This window comes from Molothrus ater, chromosome 5 (genome assembly GCF_012460135.2).
Source record: "Molothrus ater isolate BHLD 08-10-18 breed brown headed cowbird chromosome 5, BPBGC_Mater_1.1, whole genome shotgun sequence".
Classification (NCBI taxonomy): Eukaryota; Metazoa; Chordata; class Aves; order Passeriformes; family Icteridae; genus Molothrus; species Molothrus ater.
In genome coordinates, this window is record NC_050482.2 from 44,661,945 (window position 1) to 44,679,962 (window position 18,018).

Below are 18,018 nucleotides of genomic sequence, written 5' to 3' on the forward strand. Positions count from 1 at the left end.
TACACCTGCAAATGCTACTTAAAAAAAAAATTAAAGCAATACAAATGATGGTGTACCATGTTGCTTTGTCCTAAAGGTACATTAAAAGAAGACCCAAGAGAAGCACTTAGTCCTTCAAGTCAAACTGAAGGAAAGATTTCTAGCATTTCAAGTTCCACCTGAAGCCTTCACAGACAATAACATTTTTACAGAAACGCTGTATTACCAACCAGTTGTCAGAAAACTGGCTGAGTAAGAACTGAATTTCAGTGTAGGAAACAGATTCTATAGAACACAAGACTGAAATTCAAATACAGGAGTTGTTAAGTTTGTATGTTTTTTATGAACAATAGCTTTATAAAGAATGCCTGTATATTACAGGCACTAAGTTCTGCAGCAATAACAAGAGAGAGATATTAAACCTTCAGAACTGTCTTCTGGAAGTCTTCAGCCTTTTCATACCCTGCCTAGGAGCTCCTTAACTGAAATGTCAAAGGCTGTCATGATGCTGTCAGCAGGATCAGGAATCTCTAATCTTGTTTCACCTATTCCCCATGCATTTTATCTTCACATAATACATCACACGCAAAATACTCTTCATCCCCTCTTAAATACCCCTCATTTTCCCTCTTTATGCCCCAGTACTCTTTATGCCTCCCTCTTGAAAAACTTGCTAAAATTTAGATTTGTCATGAAACTGTCCCACTTTCTCATATTCCTCAGTATCCCTTTTTCTCTTTTGCTTACTTTGTTCACCTGAACCCCGTTGTCCTCACCTTCCCCATAAACACCACCACAATGTACACTTAAAATCGATTTAGTCACACCATCTAAGATCTAAAAGTCATGAAATCACTGTTAAGTACTGAAAATCTACCCAACTTTCTGAAACTTAGTACGTATCAAATTTTAACAGCCCAGCTCTTGAGCACCCCCTAACACTTATGTGCACAGCTGTTTAACTCTTAAAGGATCAGTGTGAACTGCACAGTCGGCAGCACTACTAAAAACGGGAACTTACAATGCAGCTGGTTAAGCAGAGATAACCTGCTTTATTACATGCTTTTCAAAATCTAAACAAAATCACTTATGTCAAACATATTAAAAATGGAAATGCTTTAAATGAAGCGGAAAGATACACTAAATCGCTTTTCATTTTCCAGTAAATTCTGATTAGCTATGAGAGCTCAGATAACTTAATTAACGCTGGAGTCAATAGCAAGTTGACATACTTGAGAGGCAAACACTGAGAATTAGGTAGATATTTTTGCTTGATAACTGTGTATTGCTTTTTCTTTAGAACACCCACCACCACCCCAATCCTTGCAGGAAGCACTTTGCTGCTTCCCGTTTAACCCTACAATTAGCTATGTTTCCATCCAATACATCATAATTTACACGACAGGTTTTCAATGCAGAAACGACTCCTGTTAGGCAGATAAGAAAGGAATCTACGAATCTAACAGATGTCTGAACAAAAGCGCTAAGTTAGCACACCACCGTGCAAGCAAATATAAATAGGAGCAATTCCCTTAAACACGGGGTGCTCTTGTTCTGAACCAAGAATTTGCCTTGGAGCTCTTTTAGTCAGTAAATTGGCAGCGGTCAAGAAACGGGGGAGGAAAGGTAAGGAAAGCACTGAAGTAGGTCAGTTCCAACCCGCAGCTGGAAAGGCCAGAAGCGAACGCTTTCCAGCACCCCCGCGGGGCTCCTGCGTGCAAGATCCCGGCCAAGGCAGGTACATCCCAAGCAAAGCCGCAGCTGACGAACTCTCGCGGCTCCGCGGAGTCAGACGGAGCGACAACCCCAGCCCCGGTGCTGGCTCTCCTGGCACAGCCCGGCCCCCAGCAGCTTTCCCCGGCCGTGAGCTCAGCCCGAGCGCAGGGACCCGCTCGGACACGCGTGGTGGCGAGCGGAGAGCCCAGCACAGCCCGGGCAGCCCCAGCGCCGGGCAGGACGTGCCCGCACGGCCCCGCGGCCAAACGTGCCGAGGGTGTGGGGAGCCCGTAGCGGACCCCGGGAAGGGCTGTGTCCCTGGAGGGCTGTGTCCCGAGCTGGGTGCGCCCCTCACCGCTCCCCGCCCGCCTCCCCGCGCTGCCCCCGGAGCGAGCCGAGGGCGCAGCCGGGACAGGGAGCGCGCCGGCGGCTGCGGCTGCCGTCCGGCGGCAAGAGCCCCTCATCCCGCGTCCCCGCCGCCGCGGGGCGAGCCAGGCGACGCTGTCCGGCCGCGGGGGCACGCGGACACCCCGCCGGCCGCCGGATGGGCGGAAACCGCCGCTCCCCAAAGTTTCCCCGGGCACTCACCGGCGGAGCTCATGGTGCTCCCCAGGCGCGGAGCCGCGCTTCCCCTCGTCCCTTACGCCACGGCCCCTCTGAGGGCCGAGGAGAAGGAGCCCATTGTTCCCCCGCGCCGCCACCCAGCCGGAGGAGCAGCCGGAGCAGGAGTAGCTCCCCCCGCCCGCCACCGCCGCATCCCACCCCGCGGCCGCGGCACACGGAGCGCCCTCAGACGCCGCCCGCCGGCGCCCCCTACTGGCCACCCCTGCCGGGTCTTCGCCCCGCCGGGCCTTCGCCCCGCCCCGCCCCCGCTGCCCCTCCCCCGCCCCGCCCCTCCCCCGTCAGCCCCGCCCACTTGGCGCCCGAAAGCGGGCGCTCGCTATGCTTTCTGGGAGCTGTAGTTCTCCCCGGCGCCAGGCCGCGCCCGGCGGGCGGGGCTGGGCTAGGCGGCCGGCGGCACGGCGGACTCGGTTTCCCAGCGTGCCCGCGAGGAGGGGGTGGCATGGCGGGCAAGGATGACACCGGAGTTCGACGAAGAAGTGGTGTTTGAGGTGGGCGCGGGGCGACCCGGCGCGGGCTGGGCCCGAGTGCCTTCGCCCCTCGCTGCGCCGCGGCCCCCGGGGGGTTGTGCACCGGGCGGGCCGGGGGGGCGCGGGGCGCAAGGCGGGCGCGGGGCCGGGCCCAGGGCAGCGCCTGCCGCGGGCGGGCAGCGTCGGGCGGGACCGGCGAGAGCGGCGGGTCGGGGCGGTGCTCGGCGTGTCCCGCGGCCCGGAGCAGCCCGGGGCCAGCGCCGCGCCCTCCGCGCAGGCCGAGGGCGGGACGGCTCAGCGGGGCCGGGCGATCCTTTGTGCGGCGGTGCCGCGCCGGCCGGCCCCGCTGTCGGGCGGCCGCGGTGGGAGGTGTCGCGGGGCCCGTGGCGGCGGCGGTTCCCCGAGAGCCGCCCGTGAGCACCGCCGGGCTGAACTGTGGGGTCAGCGCACAGGGAGTGAACAGCTAAAAAATTCTGCTTCTGAGTCGGGGTCACTCACGGAAAAGGTGTCTTTCTGCACGCAACTGTGCAGCGAGCACTGGAACCGCTTTATCTCTGTAGTGTTTGTTATTACTGGCTTTGCATAAACAGCGTCTAGTTATATCACGTCTTGTTAGAGCTACAATATCATCTTGGCCTTATTGAAATAATGGTGGCTAAACATATCAGCTGTTGCCGTTCGGTAACAAAATCCAGTCTGTTTGCAGCGGGTGAGTGTAATTGTATCCTAATGGAGGGCGCACCTTGTATTGCAGGTGTACGAAGTGGTTATAAAGAAATGCTGTTATAAAATTAGTAATTATTATAATAGCAATAAGGCCTCTCCTTCAACCAGGATGCAAAACACTCTTTACATAAGCAATTATTTTTTTCTCAGCTGTGTAAGCAGTATGTCTTTAGTCTTTGGTCCATGCCACAAAGTTTTGTGTTCATCCACAACCAACCTCGGATCCTAACAATAAGATTTATTGTTTATGTTGCTGATGCATTAATTGCTTCCTTTCATACTATTAATCTAATATTATTTATTTATTTATATAATATTAATCTAATATACTTTATTTCACAAGTATAATGCCTGCCCTCTGCATTTCTCTCTTCAGTAAAAGTGGTACTTGTTTTACAGTTTCACAGTTCTTCAGTTCATGCAGCAACTACCATTTTGATTGAAAAATTTCTGCTGCATAGAGTCAAAGATCTCCTTGCATATGCTCTTCATTATTATCCTTGTGTTTTGGGAAAGGACTTCCATCACTAATAAAGGCTCTTGGGTACATTTACTGTACCAAGTGTGTGTGTGTGTGTGTGTATGTATCCATGCACACTTACAGGTACTCTGAATGACACAGTAACAGATCTGTCATATATCGAGGTACATCGTAATAAAATCAGAAAAGCAACAGTAGGACAAATACAGGCTGTTTGGGTTGGCTGATTGGCTGGACTACAAAACTGGGTGGGCTGCCAACTCATAAAAATGGGTACTGTGAAATACACACCAAAATTATCTTCAGGAGTACTCAGCAGGGTTTATGTTATTCTAAAATGAAGCCTCCACAGAGCATTATGAGCATACTTCACACACAAGCCAGATATAAGAATTGGCAAGGAGCCAAAAAGTATTTGGGTAGTTAATGTTACAACATACTTGTATTTTTAATTTTTGTTTTCTTGGATCTCAAACTCTCCCCCTTAATTATTTGCCATTTCTGGTGAGCAACTACATTTTTTTTTCTGCACCTCAGTAGGTCACTTCCCATTCTTCAGCAATCACTGTTGCAAGAAGCTTTTAGCTTTTAGACCTCAGTTGCTGTGAACAGCTGCTTTCTCTGTGCATTTGGAGCTCCCTTCAGCAAGATACCAATGGATGTTATAAGGGGTGGTGGTGTGCTAAAAAATAGGTAATCAGGAAAGAAGTGTCTTTCACTTGCCTCATACCCAAAAGGATGGAAGCAAATGAGATATACTTCATGTGTTCCAGGTTATTTTTTGCATGTTTTTTTGGGTCATAGCTCTGTCCAGCTGGCCCTGAAGACATCAATAACAGGTGTCCACATTAAAAATTTTGCAGCATCAAACAGATCATGGCCTGCTGATGAATGTTTCTGAGCTTCCAAGGACCACTATCCAAGTATCTTTTACATTAATTTATCTTTGAAGGCAAAGAAGCACAAACACCTCATTCCTGCTCTGGGAGAGCAGTGTTTTCCGTCAAGTTCAAATGCCACTGCAGATCATCGTGATTGAACAATAGCGAATGATGGGCATTTACTCTGTCTACTAAATGCTGCCATATTCTATCCAATTTATAAATTAATTCCTGCAGCAGCCAGCAATTTTTATTCATTGACTCATTAGTCCCAGCACTTCTGTTCTTGCATTTGTTACAAGCAGTTTCTCTTCTAATTAAAATACTACAAACACAGTGGGGAGGAACAGAACTCAAGAAACACAGAGGTGCCCCTGATGTGTTGGGCCTGGCCTTGTCTACCCAGTAGCATGACAAATTAAAAGTTGTGGCAGTGTAGAGTAGATTGTACTAAACAATGAGGAACAATAAATGGTGTTCTTTATTAGTGTCTGTCTGAATTTATTAAGGGAGATCATGAGATTACAAATTGATGTTAAGTTGCTTAAGATGAGTTTTTATACAAAACCTGGAAGACCACCATGCTGCAGTTACAGTGTATCTTGGAATCCTCTGCAAATTTTCAGCATTTTATGTATTTGTATGAGACTGGAATTGTGTTAGGTTTTTTATTGTTGTGTGGACAATGTGATCTCCTTCTTGGGTTTTTTTTTTTTGTTTTTTTTTTTTTTAATGTATAAATTAAAGAAGCTTCTTGTTCAAACTACCTAAATTTCTTCATTATGCCAGTGGAGGGACTGTGTCAGGACTTTGATGATTTATAACTGCCACCTAATTTCAGACTGGAAATTTATTCATGGCCACTTCATACCTACTTGCACATCTGCTAATATTTTCCATTATCTTATATAGTTCTTATCTGTCTCTAGAATTTACAGAATCACAGAAACATTTAGGTTGGAAAAGACCTCTGAGATCAAGTCCAACCTTTGACTGATCACCACCTTATCAACTAGGACCATGGGCCAGTTGTTTCTTGAACACCTCCACGGATATTAACTCCACCACCTACCTGGGCAGTAGTGCTTAAGGCCTCTTTCTGTTAAGGAATTTCTCCTGGTGTCCAACCTGAACCTCCCCTGGTGCAGCCTGAGGCTGTGCCCTCTTATCCTGGTGCTGGTTTCTGAGAGTAGAGTTTAACTCATATAATATGATAGGGTAACTGCTCGTATGTGTCCTTGATTTTATCAACAGCTTCCACATAATTGGAGACCTTACACCTCTGTGTAAGGTCTTGCTGTTGTCTGTTGTTAAATTGCATGCCATTATCAATACCCACTTAAGGCCTTCCCGTTCTTTTTCTATTATGTTTCAATCCTTTTCTGCATATATGATGCTCCTTGGTCTTATCAGGAAATGTCATTAGCAAGGTTTTTGATATAAGTTTAATTATGGCAAATATTAAAGCTTTTAAAAATGCAAAAGCTTTGACCAAAGACTCATTCCTCATGAACCCCATTAGTAACCTTCTGATCCAAGGGCTTTCCATTCAGTGTAGACCACTGTTATCTCTGCCATCAACATACTTGGTTCCTTTCCCATCTTTTTTATCTAACTGATATGGCACAGTATCAAAAGTCCATAACCATACAGAATAGCATAAAAAGTTGACATAAACTTCCTGCATTTCCTTTATCTAAAAATTAGCTGTCTTATCGAAGAAAGATGTCAAGTAACTTGGGTACAATCTACCTCTGGTGAACCAGTGTGATATCTTCTTTGATGATCATTTGGTTTTTTCTTTGTCTTTGAATTTTGCAAGAAAGAATAATTATTCTCAGTAGCATGCTGGCTTTTGATCAAATTCATAGACCTGACATATTCTTGATTGCTTTTTCTCCTTTTAAATATAGGCACTATGCTTGGAATTTTTTCTGCTTTTGAGTTTATAGATTAAAAATACTTTCTGCTGCATCTTTTATCTCCTGTGCCCATTCTTTCAGAACACTGGGATGAAGGTGATCCAAATACTGCATTTTCAGCTTCCAATTTCTGTTTTCAGCTGCGCAATTTGTCCTATATTTTAATGAGTGCAAGCTTGTTTGCCTTTTTTTTACCTTTGGACAGATATTCAAGCTGTGCTCACAGAACCACAGAATGTTTGATATTGAAAGGGACCTCTGGAGATCATCTGGTCTACCTTGCTCAAGTAGGGTCATGTAGAATCAGTAGCCCAGGACCATGGTCAGATAGGCATCTTCAAGGATAGAGAGAGATCTCACAGTCTCTCTGGGCAACCAGTGCCAATACTCAGTCACTCTCACACCAGAAAAATGTCTTGATGTTCAAAGGGAACCTCATGTGTTTCAGTTTGTGCCCATTGCCTCTGGTCCTGTTACTGGGCACCACTGAACAGTACCCATTTCTCTCCTCTTTGCATTCTTTGGATATGAGACCCACCCTGAGGTTTCTCCAGGCTCACCGGTCCCAACTCCTTCCTCAGTTTCACCCAGACCACTCCTGAAATCCCAGAAAGTGATCCTTGCTGTGTCAGAGCGGTTCTGGTAGAGGGGTTGTAGTTGACTTTATTTTCTGATTTAATTCTGTGTATTTAGAAGAAAGTTACTCAGATTGCACAAATATATGATTTTGACACACACAATATCAAACTGACACCACCTTAGATTTTAAGGGCTTTTGCATATGTAGTGTTTGAAATACAAGGCTGTATATCAGAATTATGTACATGTACAATTGTGCAATACTGAATTTCATTGGCATAAAATTTCCATTTTAAAAATTTTTAATTAGGAAGGATATTTTCTCACTTGAGACATTGTTTTAATTCATTCATGAGTCTTGTGCCATTCCTACAACCAATTCTGCCCATATTATTTACTTAATATTGCTATTCATTAGGTATTTCAGTACTAGTAGAAATTACATCTTAAAGAAGAGCTGTCTGTGTGTCATGATGGTTGTATCACTGTGGAAGCTAATGTTTTATTCTAGATCTAGAGGATCTGATCATTACTGTAACTCCAGACTTTTAAATTTGGGTTTAGAAGTAGAAGTCCCAGACTGAAAAATACCATATAAATCACTACTTATTTAGGCATCAAACCAAGATGCTGCCTGCATGTAATGTTCTGATCCACAGATTTCTGTAAGATTGGAAAGAGATTCTAGGCAGAAGCACCACCATTTCCCAGCATGATACACTGCATACAGAACAGCCTTTAGCTAATACATTCTCTACATGTCTACAATAGTAAAAGATGTCTAAAATATGGTGTTTCTTAGAATATTGGTACATCACTAAACGTTCAAGTCCTTATCTGAACCCTTGTAAACCACATGTTTAAAAGGTTGAGCTTTTATCAAAACACTCAGTCACGTGTTTTCACAAATTTTGTTTTTCACCTAAATAAACTGTTCTAAAAAAATTTTGTTTAAAAAACATGGTATCTAACCTCTGAAACTGTTGTCACCTTATTGCAGGGGTTCCATACTGTTCTCTCCTTATTGCAAAAGTGTTATACCTTCTTGGTGTTTTCTCTTGGGGAGCTCCTCCAAGCACTGACTCTTCACAAAGTAGCAAACTGACTCAATGCCATTCCCAACCAGCCAACCCACTCTTTTATAGCACTCTTCTTCTTATTGGTTACAGCTGTGGCCTGTTAAAGTCAGGCCTGTTCCTAATCTTTGATAATTGGCCCAGCTGCAACTCCTTAGGGGTAAGATTACTTTCTACACTATCTTTATTTTCTTATATTCTATCCCCCTACAAGAAACTTCTTGTTGTGATGAGACTTTTAAGTCACTTTCATTCAAAAACCTGAAAACTTTAGGGTTTGCAAAATAATGTTTTTTGTCAAGCATCAGACTTGTAATGCTGTATTCTAAAAAATAATGTCTCAAACACACATTTGGAAAAAGAAGCCTCCTTCCTATCTCCCCCATAACCCTCACCATCATCTAAGAAATTTAGGATTACCTAAACCGAAGGCCTTCAAAGCCTTAAACAGGAGTTAAACCCTCTTAGTTTCTGCTAAAGTCCACAGGCCATTACCCTGCATCCCCTAAATGCAACTCAGGTGCTTTAATTAAGCTAGGACCTTCCAATTCACTAGACAGATGGGCTTTGATTCCATGATACTATAGTTAACAGCTGTATGCTCTAACCAACAGGCCTCTGCCTAAGGCTCCGGTACATAACTATCAGAAATGTATCAGAAATGTGTCTGAAAACCAGCATTCACATACCTTCAACAGTACTGTCAGTAATGCTCTGTTAGTAGGATTTTTCTCACTGAATATTGGGTGAACTAAAGATGTAGTACTCTTATTTTTTATGTATGCATACAATAAAGGCAGTTCTAAATACACAGCTCTGTCAAAGTCACAGGTCACTTGTCATTCTAATGAGCTGGTTCTGGGACTGTGCTTTGTCTTCTTGAAGTGTGGGCTGTTAGCAGAAGAAGTGTTTGGGCTTCACTCCTCTTTTGCAGTTTATTCATATCCTCTTCTTTATGCAGGCACCTGCCTTTGTGGGTGATGCTGCACAGTGGCTCAGGAGACTGATGAGACAAACTAATTCGGCTAAGGAAAAAAAGCATCCTGTTTTTTTTCCTATCAGATTGTTTCCTTGCTCCATCTCAGCACTCGGCTGCATAAATTAGAACATCAGTGTTCTAAAGTGGTACTGCAGCTTTCAGCTGCACCCATGGGTAATGGCAGGTTCAATTGACCATGTGAATGCAGCCTGGGGAGATGGCTCTGCTGAGGATTGCAGTGTGCTGTACAGGCACGGGCCGGTGATGGATGGACTGTTTCAGATATTTTGCTTCTCAGCGGTTTGCTCAGTTGAAGGGGAGGACAGACTGTGCTCCTTTTCATCACATGACTGGGGGCAGATGATACCACAGAGAAAATAAAGTGCGAGCTTAAAACTATGTGAAGAACAGTCTGGTTGTTGCAGAGGCCAAGTCAATTCATCGAGCATTTCTGGATATCAGAAGAAATAGCTTAAAGTATTATATGGACCATAGAGTGTGTAAATCTATATTGCTGTTACTATTTTTAATAGAAAATTTTAAGATGAGCGTACACAATGATTCAGAGTAAATTTTGAGGTCTGTTTTTTAATCCTCCTCTGTATTTGTTGCTCTGGAGTCATGTACAGAGGGTTAATACTGCAGTACTCCTTTTACAACTTCAAGTCATGAATCAACTTTCTTGAGACACTGGAATAGAAAGAATTGCTCAGTATAGTTTTCTTTTAATCTTCATAATGTGACTGCCTTTTGTTTCTTGATTGCCTTTCTCTTCAGTAAAGATGTTTTACTGTGTGTGTCATTAGGAGTAAGAATTGACATGATCTGTGGTAGATAAGTTGATTATTTGGAGCTAATGTTTTAAAGAGGTTTCAAAAATGTATCAGAAATATTTCACTAGTTTATCAGTCGGATGCATTAGTTTAATTAGTTGAGTTTTGAATGTAAATGAAGGAGTAAATCTGTGAGTTAGTGACTAGTATAAAGCAAAGCAGCCTTGCTGTATCATCAGCCTAGTCTGATGAGTGACTTCTCACCCAAAACTCCAGGTGCAGAGCCGGCTGGCTTCTTATCTTGTCCTTCAGGGAAAGTAACATTTACCACTTTTACTTGCAGTTTTTCCAGTATTTTTCATCTCTGTCAGAAAGAACCTGCTCAGCTTTTCACCTGCGTTTGCAGGTCCACTTTTGAATGGGTAAACAGTGCAGAGCTCTCAGTGAATTTCAGTGCTTTGTCTAGTATGTAATGTTTTTTTCTAATGCTTTTCCACGATGGCAGTAATGTGCAGCCACCTGCTGTAAAATGCAAAGGAAAGAGAATTCCCATGTCAGAGATACAGTGATACAGAAATATACACAGGCTGTAAAACTTCCCAACTCTTGAGGAACACGAGTCCGTGCAAAATAGGTACATATCATGGAATCCCAGAATAGGCTGAGTTGGAAGGGACCCATCTGGGTCATCGAGCCTAACTCCAGGCCCCATGCAGGACACCCCAATAACCACATCACAGTCCTAAGAGCATTTTCCAAATGCTTCCTGAACTCAGACAGGTCTGATGGCATGGCCCCCTTCCTGAGGAGCCTGTTCCAGAACTTGGCCACCCCCAAGGTGAAAAATTCTCTCCTGATACCCAACCCAAACTTCCCCTGACCCAGCCCCATGCCACCCCCCCATGCCAAGTCCTGCCACTGGCCAAATTATTGTGCATCAAAAAATATCTGGGAACAGTAATAGATTAATGGCTTGAAAGTAATTCTCAGAGCCTACTTGTAAAGCAGATGATACAGTAGTGCTGGAGAAGCCAAGGTCTGTGCTGCTGTGGCAGTGAAAGCAGAATAGGAAATCTAAATGACTCTCTGGCTGCCTTGAAGTCATTGTCTAATAGCAGCCGTGTCAGCAGCGCCTGGCTCTTTGTCAGCCGGCGCTCAGGAGGAGGTGGTTACCAGCCAGGAGAATATGACCAAGGCTTTTAAACACCATTGCTTGGAAAGTCTTATTAATGGCTGAATATGAGATCAATGTGCAATAATTCTTTCAAGCAGCATCTTTTTAAAAGCCTTTAGCAATCTGTCATCTTCGTCTCCCTCCTCCCAATTAGAAAGCCACATTAGTCAGGAGAAATCGCATGATCCTGGCAAGTTTCAAACTGCATCCGCTGATGCTGGGAGGAAAATGCCTCTGTGCAGGGCCACAGGTGCAGTTACAGTGACAGCTTCTTCTCATCCTCATCTCGGATCATCCTGGAGGGACAAGCAGAGCGAAACGGGGAGGTGGGCGACATTCTCTCAGGTGCTTGGGAGCAGTACCAAAGAGAAAAATGGAACACGCTCTTCCAGGAGACAAAGATCGCGCTGTCTGTGAGTGTTAGCTCAACTCTTTCACATCTGTTTGGAGAGAGGGGAAGATTTCAATACTGGTAATTTGTTCTGAGTTTAGCCACCTGTTCAGCATACCTTAGCTTTTGCTGTCATTCTGGTAGAAATGTTTAATCTTTTGGGGTTTTAAACTGATAATTCATAATTGTAGTTGTTTTGGAGGTGGCTTAAGTTCCCACAGTGTTTTTGACATACTGGAAACCTCAGCTTTGAACAACATCTGTATTTTAAGAGGAGATCTTTAAGCCTTTGTCCTTAATGTCATTAAATACTACTTATAAGATTAATCTGTTTAATTAGATACTAAGTGGCAAATTGTGTTATAGTAAAGAACATGGGTGAGGGAAGCCCCTGTCTTTATTGGAGAAATCCTGAGTCATTTACTTCGTGATGCATCAGCAAAAATAATTGGGTGTGGCTTTGATTTTCAGCTGCTATTGTAACAAGGCTATAAAAGCTAACAGTGTCTTAGTCTCTGATATGTGCATGCAAAGTTTTTCTCAAAATGCCTCAAATATTTAAGTGTGGTATCTGTGCTTGCAAGGCTGTAATAGATGTAAGTATTTGAGTATTTATCTACCAAAAGCAACTGTTTTCTGAGGCTATGGAATTTTCTATTAATACAGCATTTCCATCACATAGTAATAGGCAATGTTATGTCTGATTATATTTTAGTGTTTGCCTTGATTTTGGTTTTTTTTAAATTTTACTGTCTTATAATTGCAGACACAATTGCAGTCTTCAGTTTAGATGGTGTTTTTTCCTAACCCAGGTCAGTGCTCTATTAAAAGAAGCATTGGGGAAGTGTTAAAGACCCACAGTAATTTAGTGGACTGTTCTTTAATCCTGCAAAATATATCCTGGGTTTAGAATGAGTCTCAACCACTTTCAGCAATGAAAAAAGGAGAACTGTAATTAAACATATGTTTGTGAGTGAAATAATTTTTAGCACTATGGATGTAAAATAAATATGCTCATGGAGTTGTGAATGAAGAGGAAAGGATTTTCTTTCTTGATTTTGTTAATGGAAGCTTAGATAAACCTATACTGTACTGTAAATGGTTACAATTGAATGACTTTGCAGTATTACTGTAGTGAGTTAGAAAAGTCATAAAAAGATAAGTGGTTTTTTGTTGGTCTCTGCTGAGTCCACAGAAAACTCTGATTCTTCAAACTTTCAGAAACTATGTTCCTACTCAGTACATCAGCTGTTTCTGACTATCTTGCTTCAATTGTTAACAATTTTTTTATATATAATCTGTATAAAGTACATCAGAGAAGAATGGCTTTTAGTCTTCTGTCAGTTCTGGAACTGTTTCATTTCCAGCACTCATTTTGGACAATTAACATAATTCTAAAAGATGCACTGGCCCTAAATGTAATCCCTGTCTCCTGTGTCTCAGAAAGTGACTTATAAGAAGCAGCAGCAACTTGGAGGAAACTTTAGAAATAAATACAGCATATTGCTGAAAAACCTTGTTTTGGTATCAATTACTTTAGATAAGATACCAAATTGATACCAATTGATAGGAAATATTTAGATAATATAACTGATAATGTAACTGATAGTATGATGGTAACATAATAATAAGCTTAATTATTTTTTTAAATTTCCTCTCTACTTTTTACATTATTCATTACCATGTCATTCTGCCAGAAACAACTAGAAATAAACAAACAAACCTGACTGTCAAATGGGAGTAATACTAATGATTCTAGTTATTATCTAACTTGAGAGTGGTTAAAAGTAAAAATTCAAAAGTACATGGAATAGATTCCTCTAGAATAATATGCTGTATTAATAGGAAGATGAGATTTTGTATTTAAAATTCCCTCTTCGTGCCATCCATTGAAACAAACTTGCTGTCCCTTTACCTTACATTCTAATGTAAAAGCTTTTTCACAGGCCTAATTTTTTTTTTATTACCACCTATTACTGCTTGCAAGGATAAACTTTCTGGTCTATCCTAAATTTCTTGAAATAAAAGTGTAGCATTTATATCACATGCAGAAATGTAAAAGGTGTTGTGTTTTGGTTTTTTTTTTTTTCCTTTTTAATGTTGGACTATTGTAAAAAGGAATGTATGAATTCTGGGCAGAAGAAGTTGGGAGGAAACAAGGCAGAGGCCTCCTATTTTCCCCAACCAAGAAGTGTATTTTTTTGATATTATCATGATATTTGCAGGTGAAAGCAGCTGAGCTGACAGTGCTGATGAACAGCATGAGTTGAAACCAAGGAACTTCTCTCACATTTAGAAGTGCATGTTCAAGAATATGTGCAGGTCTGCAATCTTTTTTATGGGAAAGAAGGCTTTTAGGAGTGAGAGGTTTGGGTAAGGATCTAAGCTAAAAACTTAGAGCTATAATTTGTGATACATTAGACACATTATGAGATTTAATTATTGTTTTTAGAGCTTTGTGAGGACGAAACATGCTTTGTAAGCATTAAGTGTAGTACTTCTGTCTTTTATGCTGAAACACAGTCTACAAAATAATATGTTTTAATGGTATCACATTGCAATTGTGTAGTAGCATAATTAATAATTTTCTGATTCCTTGATAATATTGGAAATTTTGTATGAATATCCACACATAAAATCTACCCTTTGACTTTTAAAAATTGCTTTAATGGATTTTCTAGCCATTACTTACATGTCATGGGAGATACTATCTCTAGATTGGTGGAGACATCCTCCATTTTTTCCTCTTTGATTATAGGCAACCATGAGTTATACAGACCACACAGCTTTGCAAGTGACACGCTAGTAGGAAATGAAATACAATAAATAAATAAATAGTGTGGGTTTATGTTAGCATAGACTAATGTATGTATGCCATCTGTAGTATTTCTAATAGGAGTGAAATCTTAAGATTTTTCTAAGTAAAATGTGAAGCTGCCTGTGCTACACAAGAGACCTCATTCTTAATGGATGATTTTTGTGATTAGTTGTTAAGATTCCTAATAATCTAATTTCAGAAGGGCCTCAGCCCAATTCTTATTCATTGCTTTCTTTGTCCACATCTTGCATGTTTCTAATGGATTCAGAAACAAGGAGCGATGGTGGTTTTACTTACATAAGGAATTTTAGTCACAGCATAGCTCTTGGTCATTGAAGTTTATAAAAATACAGGATTCTTCCAATATGCAAGTACGTTCTGCTAATAATATTTCAGAAAGAATGGAATAGACAAAGCATGTGGAGCCAAAGAAATCTGTTAGAGGAAGATTTTGTAGCCTGAGTACTTTCTGAGAAACTGAAAGAGAAGACCCAACTGAAAGATAAAACCCATTATCTAATTAAAGGAATAACATTTACATTGAATTTTAATTAATTTTGATTTCCTAAGCTAATAGTCAGAAAACTAATTTCCAGTTCTGAACAGGGATAAAAATGTGTAAATTTACCCATTACAAGACCATGTAAAAGTCTTCTAAGAGTTAGTCAGAAGGGATTTATGTAAAACTAGTAAGGTGCCCATATTCTACCTTAATTACAAGAACAAATAAAATTATTCTTCCTAGCTAGGGACTGAGATGTGAAATTTCATTAATGTTTGGAGAGATGGTGTATTTTTTACTGTTTCTATAGAGTAGAAAATCTACTAATTACAGTTAGATAGAAGGTTGTGATGTAGCTAGGCAACCAGAAGAATTGGGCATTCTTACATCTATGCCATATTGCACTTACTAGTGATAGCTTTCCAAATTTTAGATAATCCATTTTCAGTGGATAATCTCTGTCTGTCTCTACCTCTCATTCTGCCTTCCTTCATCCGTTTTTGTTAGGAAATGGAACTAATCTAAACAGCAATAGACCAGTTTTCTTGATCAACTTTTAAATTTTTCTCATCATGGACCCCAAAGAAAGGTGCACCCTGAGATAATAGTAGAAAAACTCCTTGTTATTTTTGGGTTATTTTGCCAGCTGTCTGTATGCTGGTGAGTGCCAATAAAGAGCAGTCAGTCATGTGTCATATAATGGCAGGTGCAAGTATGGTCAAGATGATGGTCAGGTTTGCCAAGAGCCGAGATATGAAGTTTTTTTTAATGAGTATTTCCTTGAAGTTCCTGAAGCAAGCCTTACAACTATGATTTTTGAAGAAAAAATCTCTGTTTACCCACTACTTTGTCTGTGTCTTCATCTAAATGGGGAAAATTCCATGCTACCCTAAAAGTTCTTGTGTGGAGGTGTTCAGGTTGTTCCAGGTGTGTTGGCAGTGCACAGCCTGGCTCTGTATGAAAACCATTTTAAGACAATGTTATGCATATCTGTGCATATTCTCAGTTTTGTCCTGAAGTTATTAAGTGAATTTCACAGGGTCTTAAATAGAACAAGTATTCTAGTCTATTATGTTTTCTCCTCCATTTTAATTAGGGAATTCTGGTAAAATAGCATGTTCTACTTAGAGAGAAACAGCTGGTCCAGAACGGCACAGTTTAATTAGAGTTGGATGCATTTTGAAAAAGTACTCAACCATGGAAGAGGGGTACTTGGAGAAAACATAGGATTGTGTCATCACACAGGAAATTTCTCAGAAGGAAATGAGTCATTAACCTATCCTAGTGTTTTGCACAATCATTGTTATTATTGTGGGTGAGTGTTATTGTCTGTACCTGTGGTATGAATATTTAAGTTTCATGTAATGACTGGATGCTGAATGTGTTGTGAGTAACTGAAACAGAGTAAACACAAGTATGATTTTTCATGCCTTAAATAGATAAGAGGGATTAAAATAGCACTCTAGTGATAGGGTTAAGAAAAATTCCTGAAGGTAAAAATTTATTCAGCTGGTATGCATGATGGCTATCAAGTTTTATTTCATGGCAAGCAGTCATTTGAGATTTGGCTGTGTTGGTACATAGTCAGAGTTAGGTGGGCCCCTTCACAACTTGCACCAGCAAGTTAATAATAGTCAGTGTAATAATTAGTGGTAGGTGTTCTGTAGGTGGTTATTTCTGCAGGCCTTCACAACTGTGCATCATTTACTGTAAGGTTTTTACTTTCTATATACAGTATTTTGGTTGATAGTATGTTAAATTAGGATGTTGGTGTTCTTTCTATGCAGTTGGCTAGTGTTTGCATACTCTCGTTAATAAAAATTTTCAGAGCTCAAAATTAATCTCTGTCCAACTGGACTGTATCAGACAAATTGCTGAGAGTTTCTCTTAAAAATGAAGTCTCTTTATGTGTCCTGAGTAGAACTGGAGTTACCCTAGGTATTGTTTTCATCAAATGTGCCCTACATACTGCCATATATGTAGTTGATAACTGAAAAATAAGAGTTAAGTAAATCTAGATACCTGGTGCAGATAACAGGAAGATATTTCACAGATCTATATAGATAAATAACTGATCATTCTAAATATCACTGTTCTCTGGTGATCAGAATTCCATACTTTTTCTGTTTTATTAAGGACTGTAAATCATTCATTTTGCAGCAATTTTAAAAACTTGAGTTGGTTTTTGTTTGTGTGCTGTGGGATTTTTTTTTTAAAGCCAGAATACCAGTACCATCTTTGGAGACAGCAGAAGCCTTTGTCTAATTTTTTTTTCCATTTCTCAATCCATTCATTGCTCATGTGTGGTTGATGAATTCACAGTGGTGTTTTGTGGGAAACACGGAATGATTTTTAACACTGTTTTTATTTCTCCTTTTTCTTTTTATAACTGCCTTTTCAGAATTCCCCACTGTACCAATATCTGCAGGATTTGGGACACACAGATTTTGAAGTATGTTCCTCAGCGTCACAGAAGGCAGAACAATGTGCAGCAGCAGAAAGCCAAAGGGAGCAGACTGTGCGTGCTGCCCAGAAGGTGAGCAGTTTCCTGTTGCTGAGTATTTGTCTTCTCACAAGAGAACTGCATTGCTTCACAAATAGGAGAAATCAGAACAGAGAGAAATCACTTCCTGTATTTAAAAATACAAAGGCAAAACCCCCCAGACAATGAACCTCAGCCCTTTATATCTGGAAGTTGTGGTTAATCAGTATAGTTTGGAGTGTTTCTTTGCACTTACCTAAGCTAGGGAAGCAAGAAGCTTTGATAAATAATTTTTTGAGTGTTGAAAATCATCTTATGTAGTGGATCTTATTATGTTAGCTTAGCATGATGTTCTGGGAATAGAACCTGTAATTTTCTAGAACAGAATATTTATAGTTTCCAGCACTTCCCAGGCATTCGGTTGCTAAGTATAGCTTTGTCTGTGACA

At 41.1% G+C, this 18,018-nt stretch overlaps 2 protein-coding genes across 6 annotated transcripts in view; one reads left to right on the top strand and one right to left on the bottom strand.

Annotated features, from left to right (window-relative positions):
- The window catches only part of FGD6 (FYVE, RhoGEF and PH domain containing 6), a 73,236-nt gene extending 70,839 nt beyond the window's left edge, over nt 1–2,397 (bottom strand). The window contains 1 exon segment of the mRNA XM_036400708.2: nt 2,284–2,397. Coding sequence (XP_036256601.1) covers nt 2,284–2,296 — 13 coding nt within the window. The 5' untranslated portion in view covers nt 2,297–2,397.
- A 351-nt stretch (nt 2,398–2,748) lies between these two features.
- Nucleotides 2,749–18,018, top strand: part of VEZT (vezatin, adherens junctions transmembrane protein) — a 59,589-nt gene continuing 44,319 nt past the window's right edge. For all 5 annotated transcript variants that reach the window (XM_036400384.2, XM_036400385.2, XM_036400386.2 and 2 more), the window contains exons 1-2: nt 2,749–2,807; nt 17,490–17,624. In XM_036400384.2, coding sequence (XP_036256277.1) covers nt 2,772–2,807; nt 17,490–17,624 — 171 coding nt within the window. In that variant the 5' untranslated portion in view covers nt 2,749–2,771. The remainder of the gene's footprint in view (nt 2,808–17,489; nt 17,625–18,018) is intronic.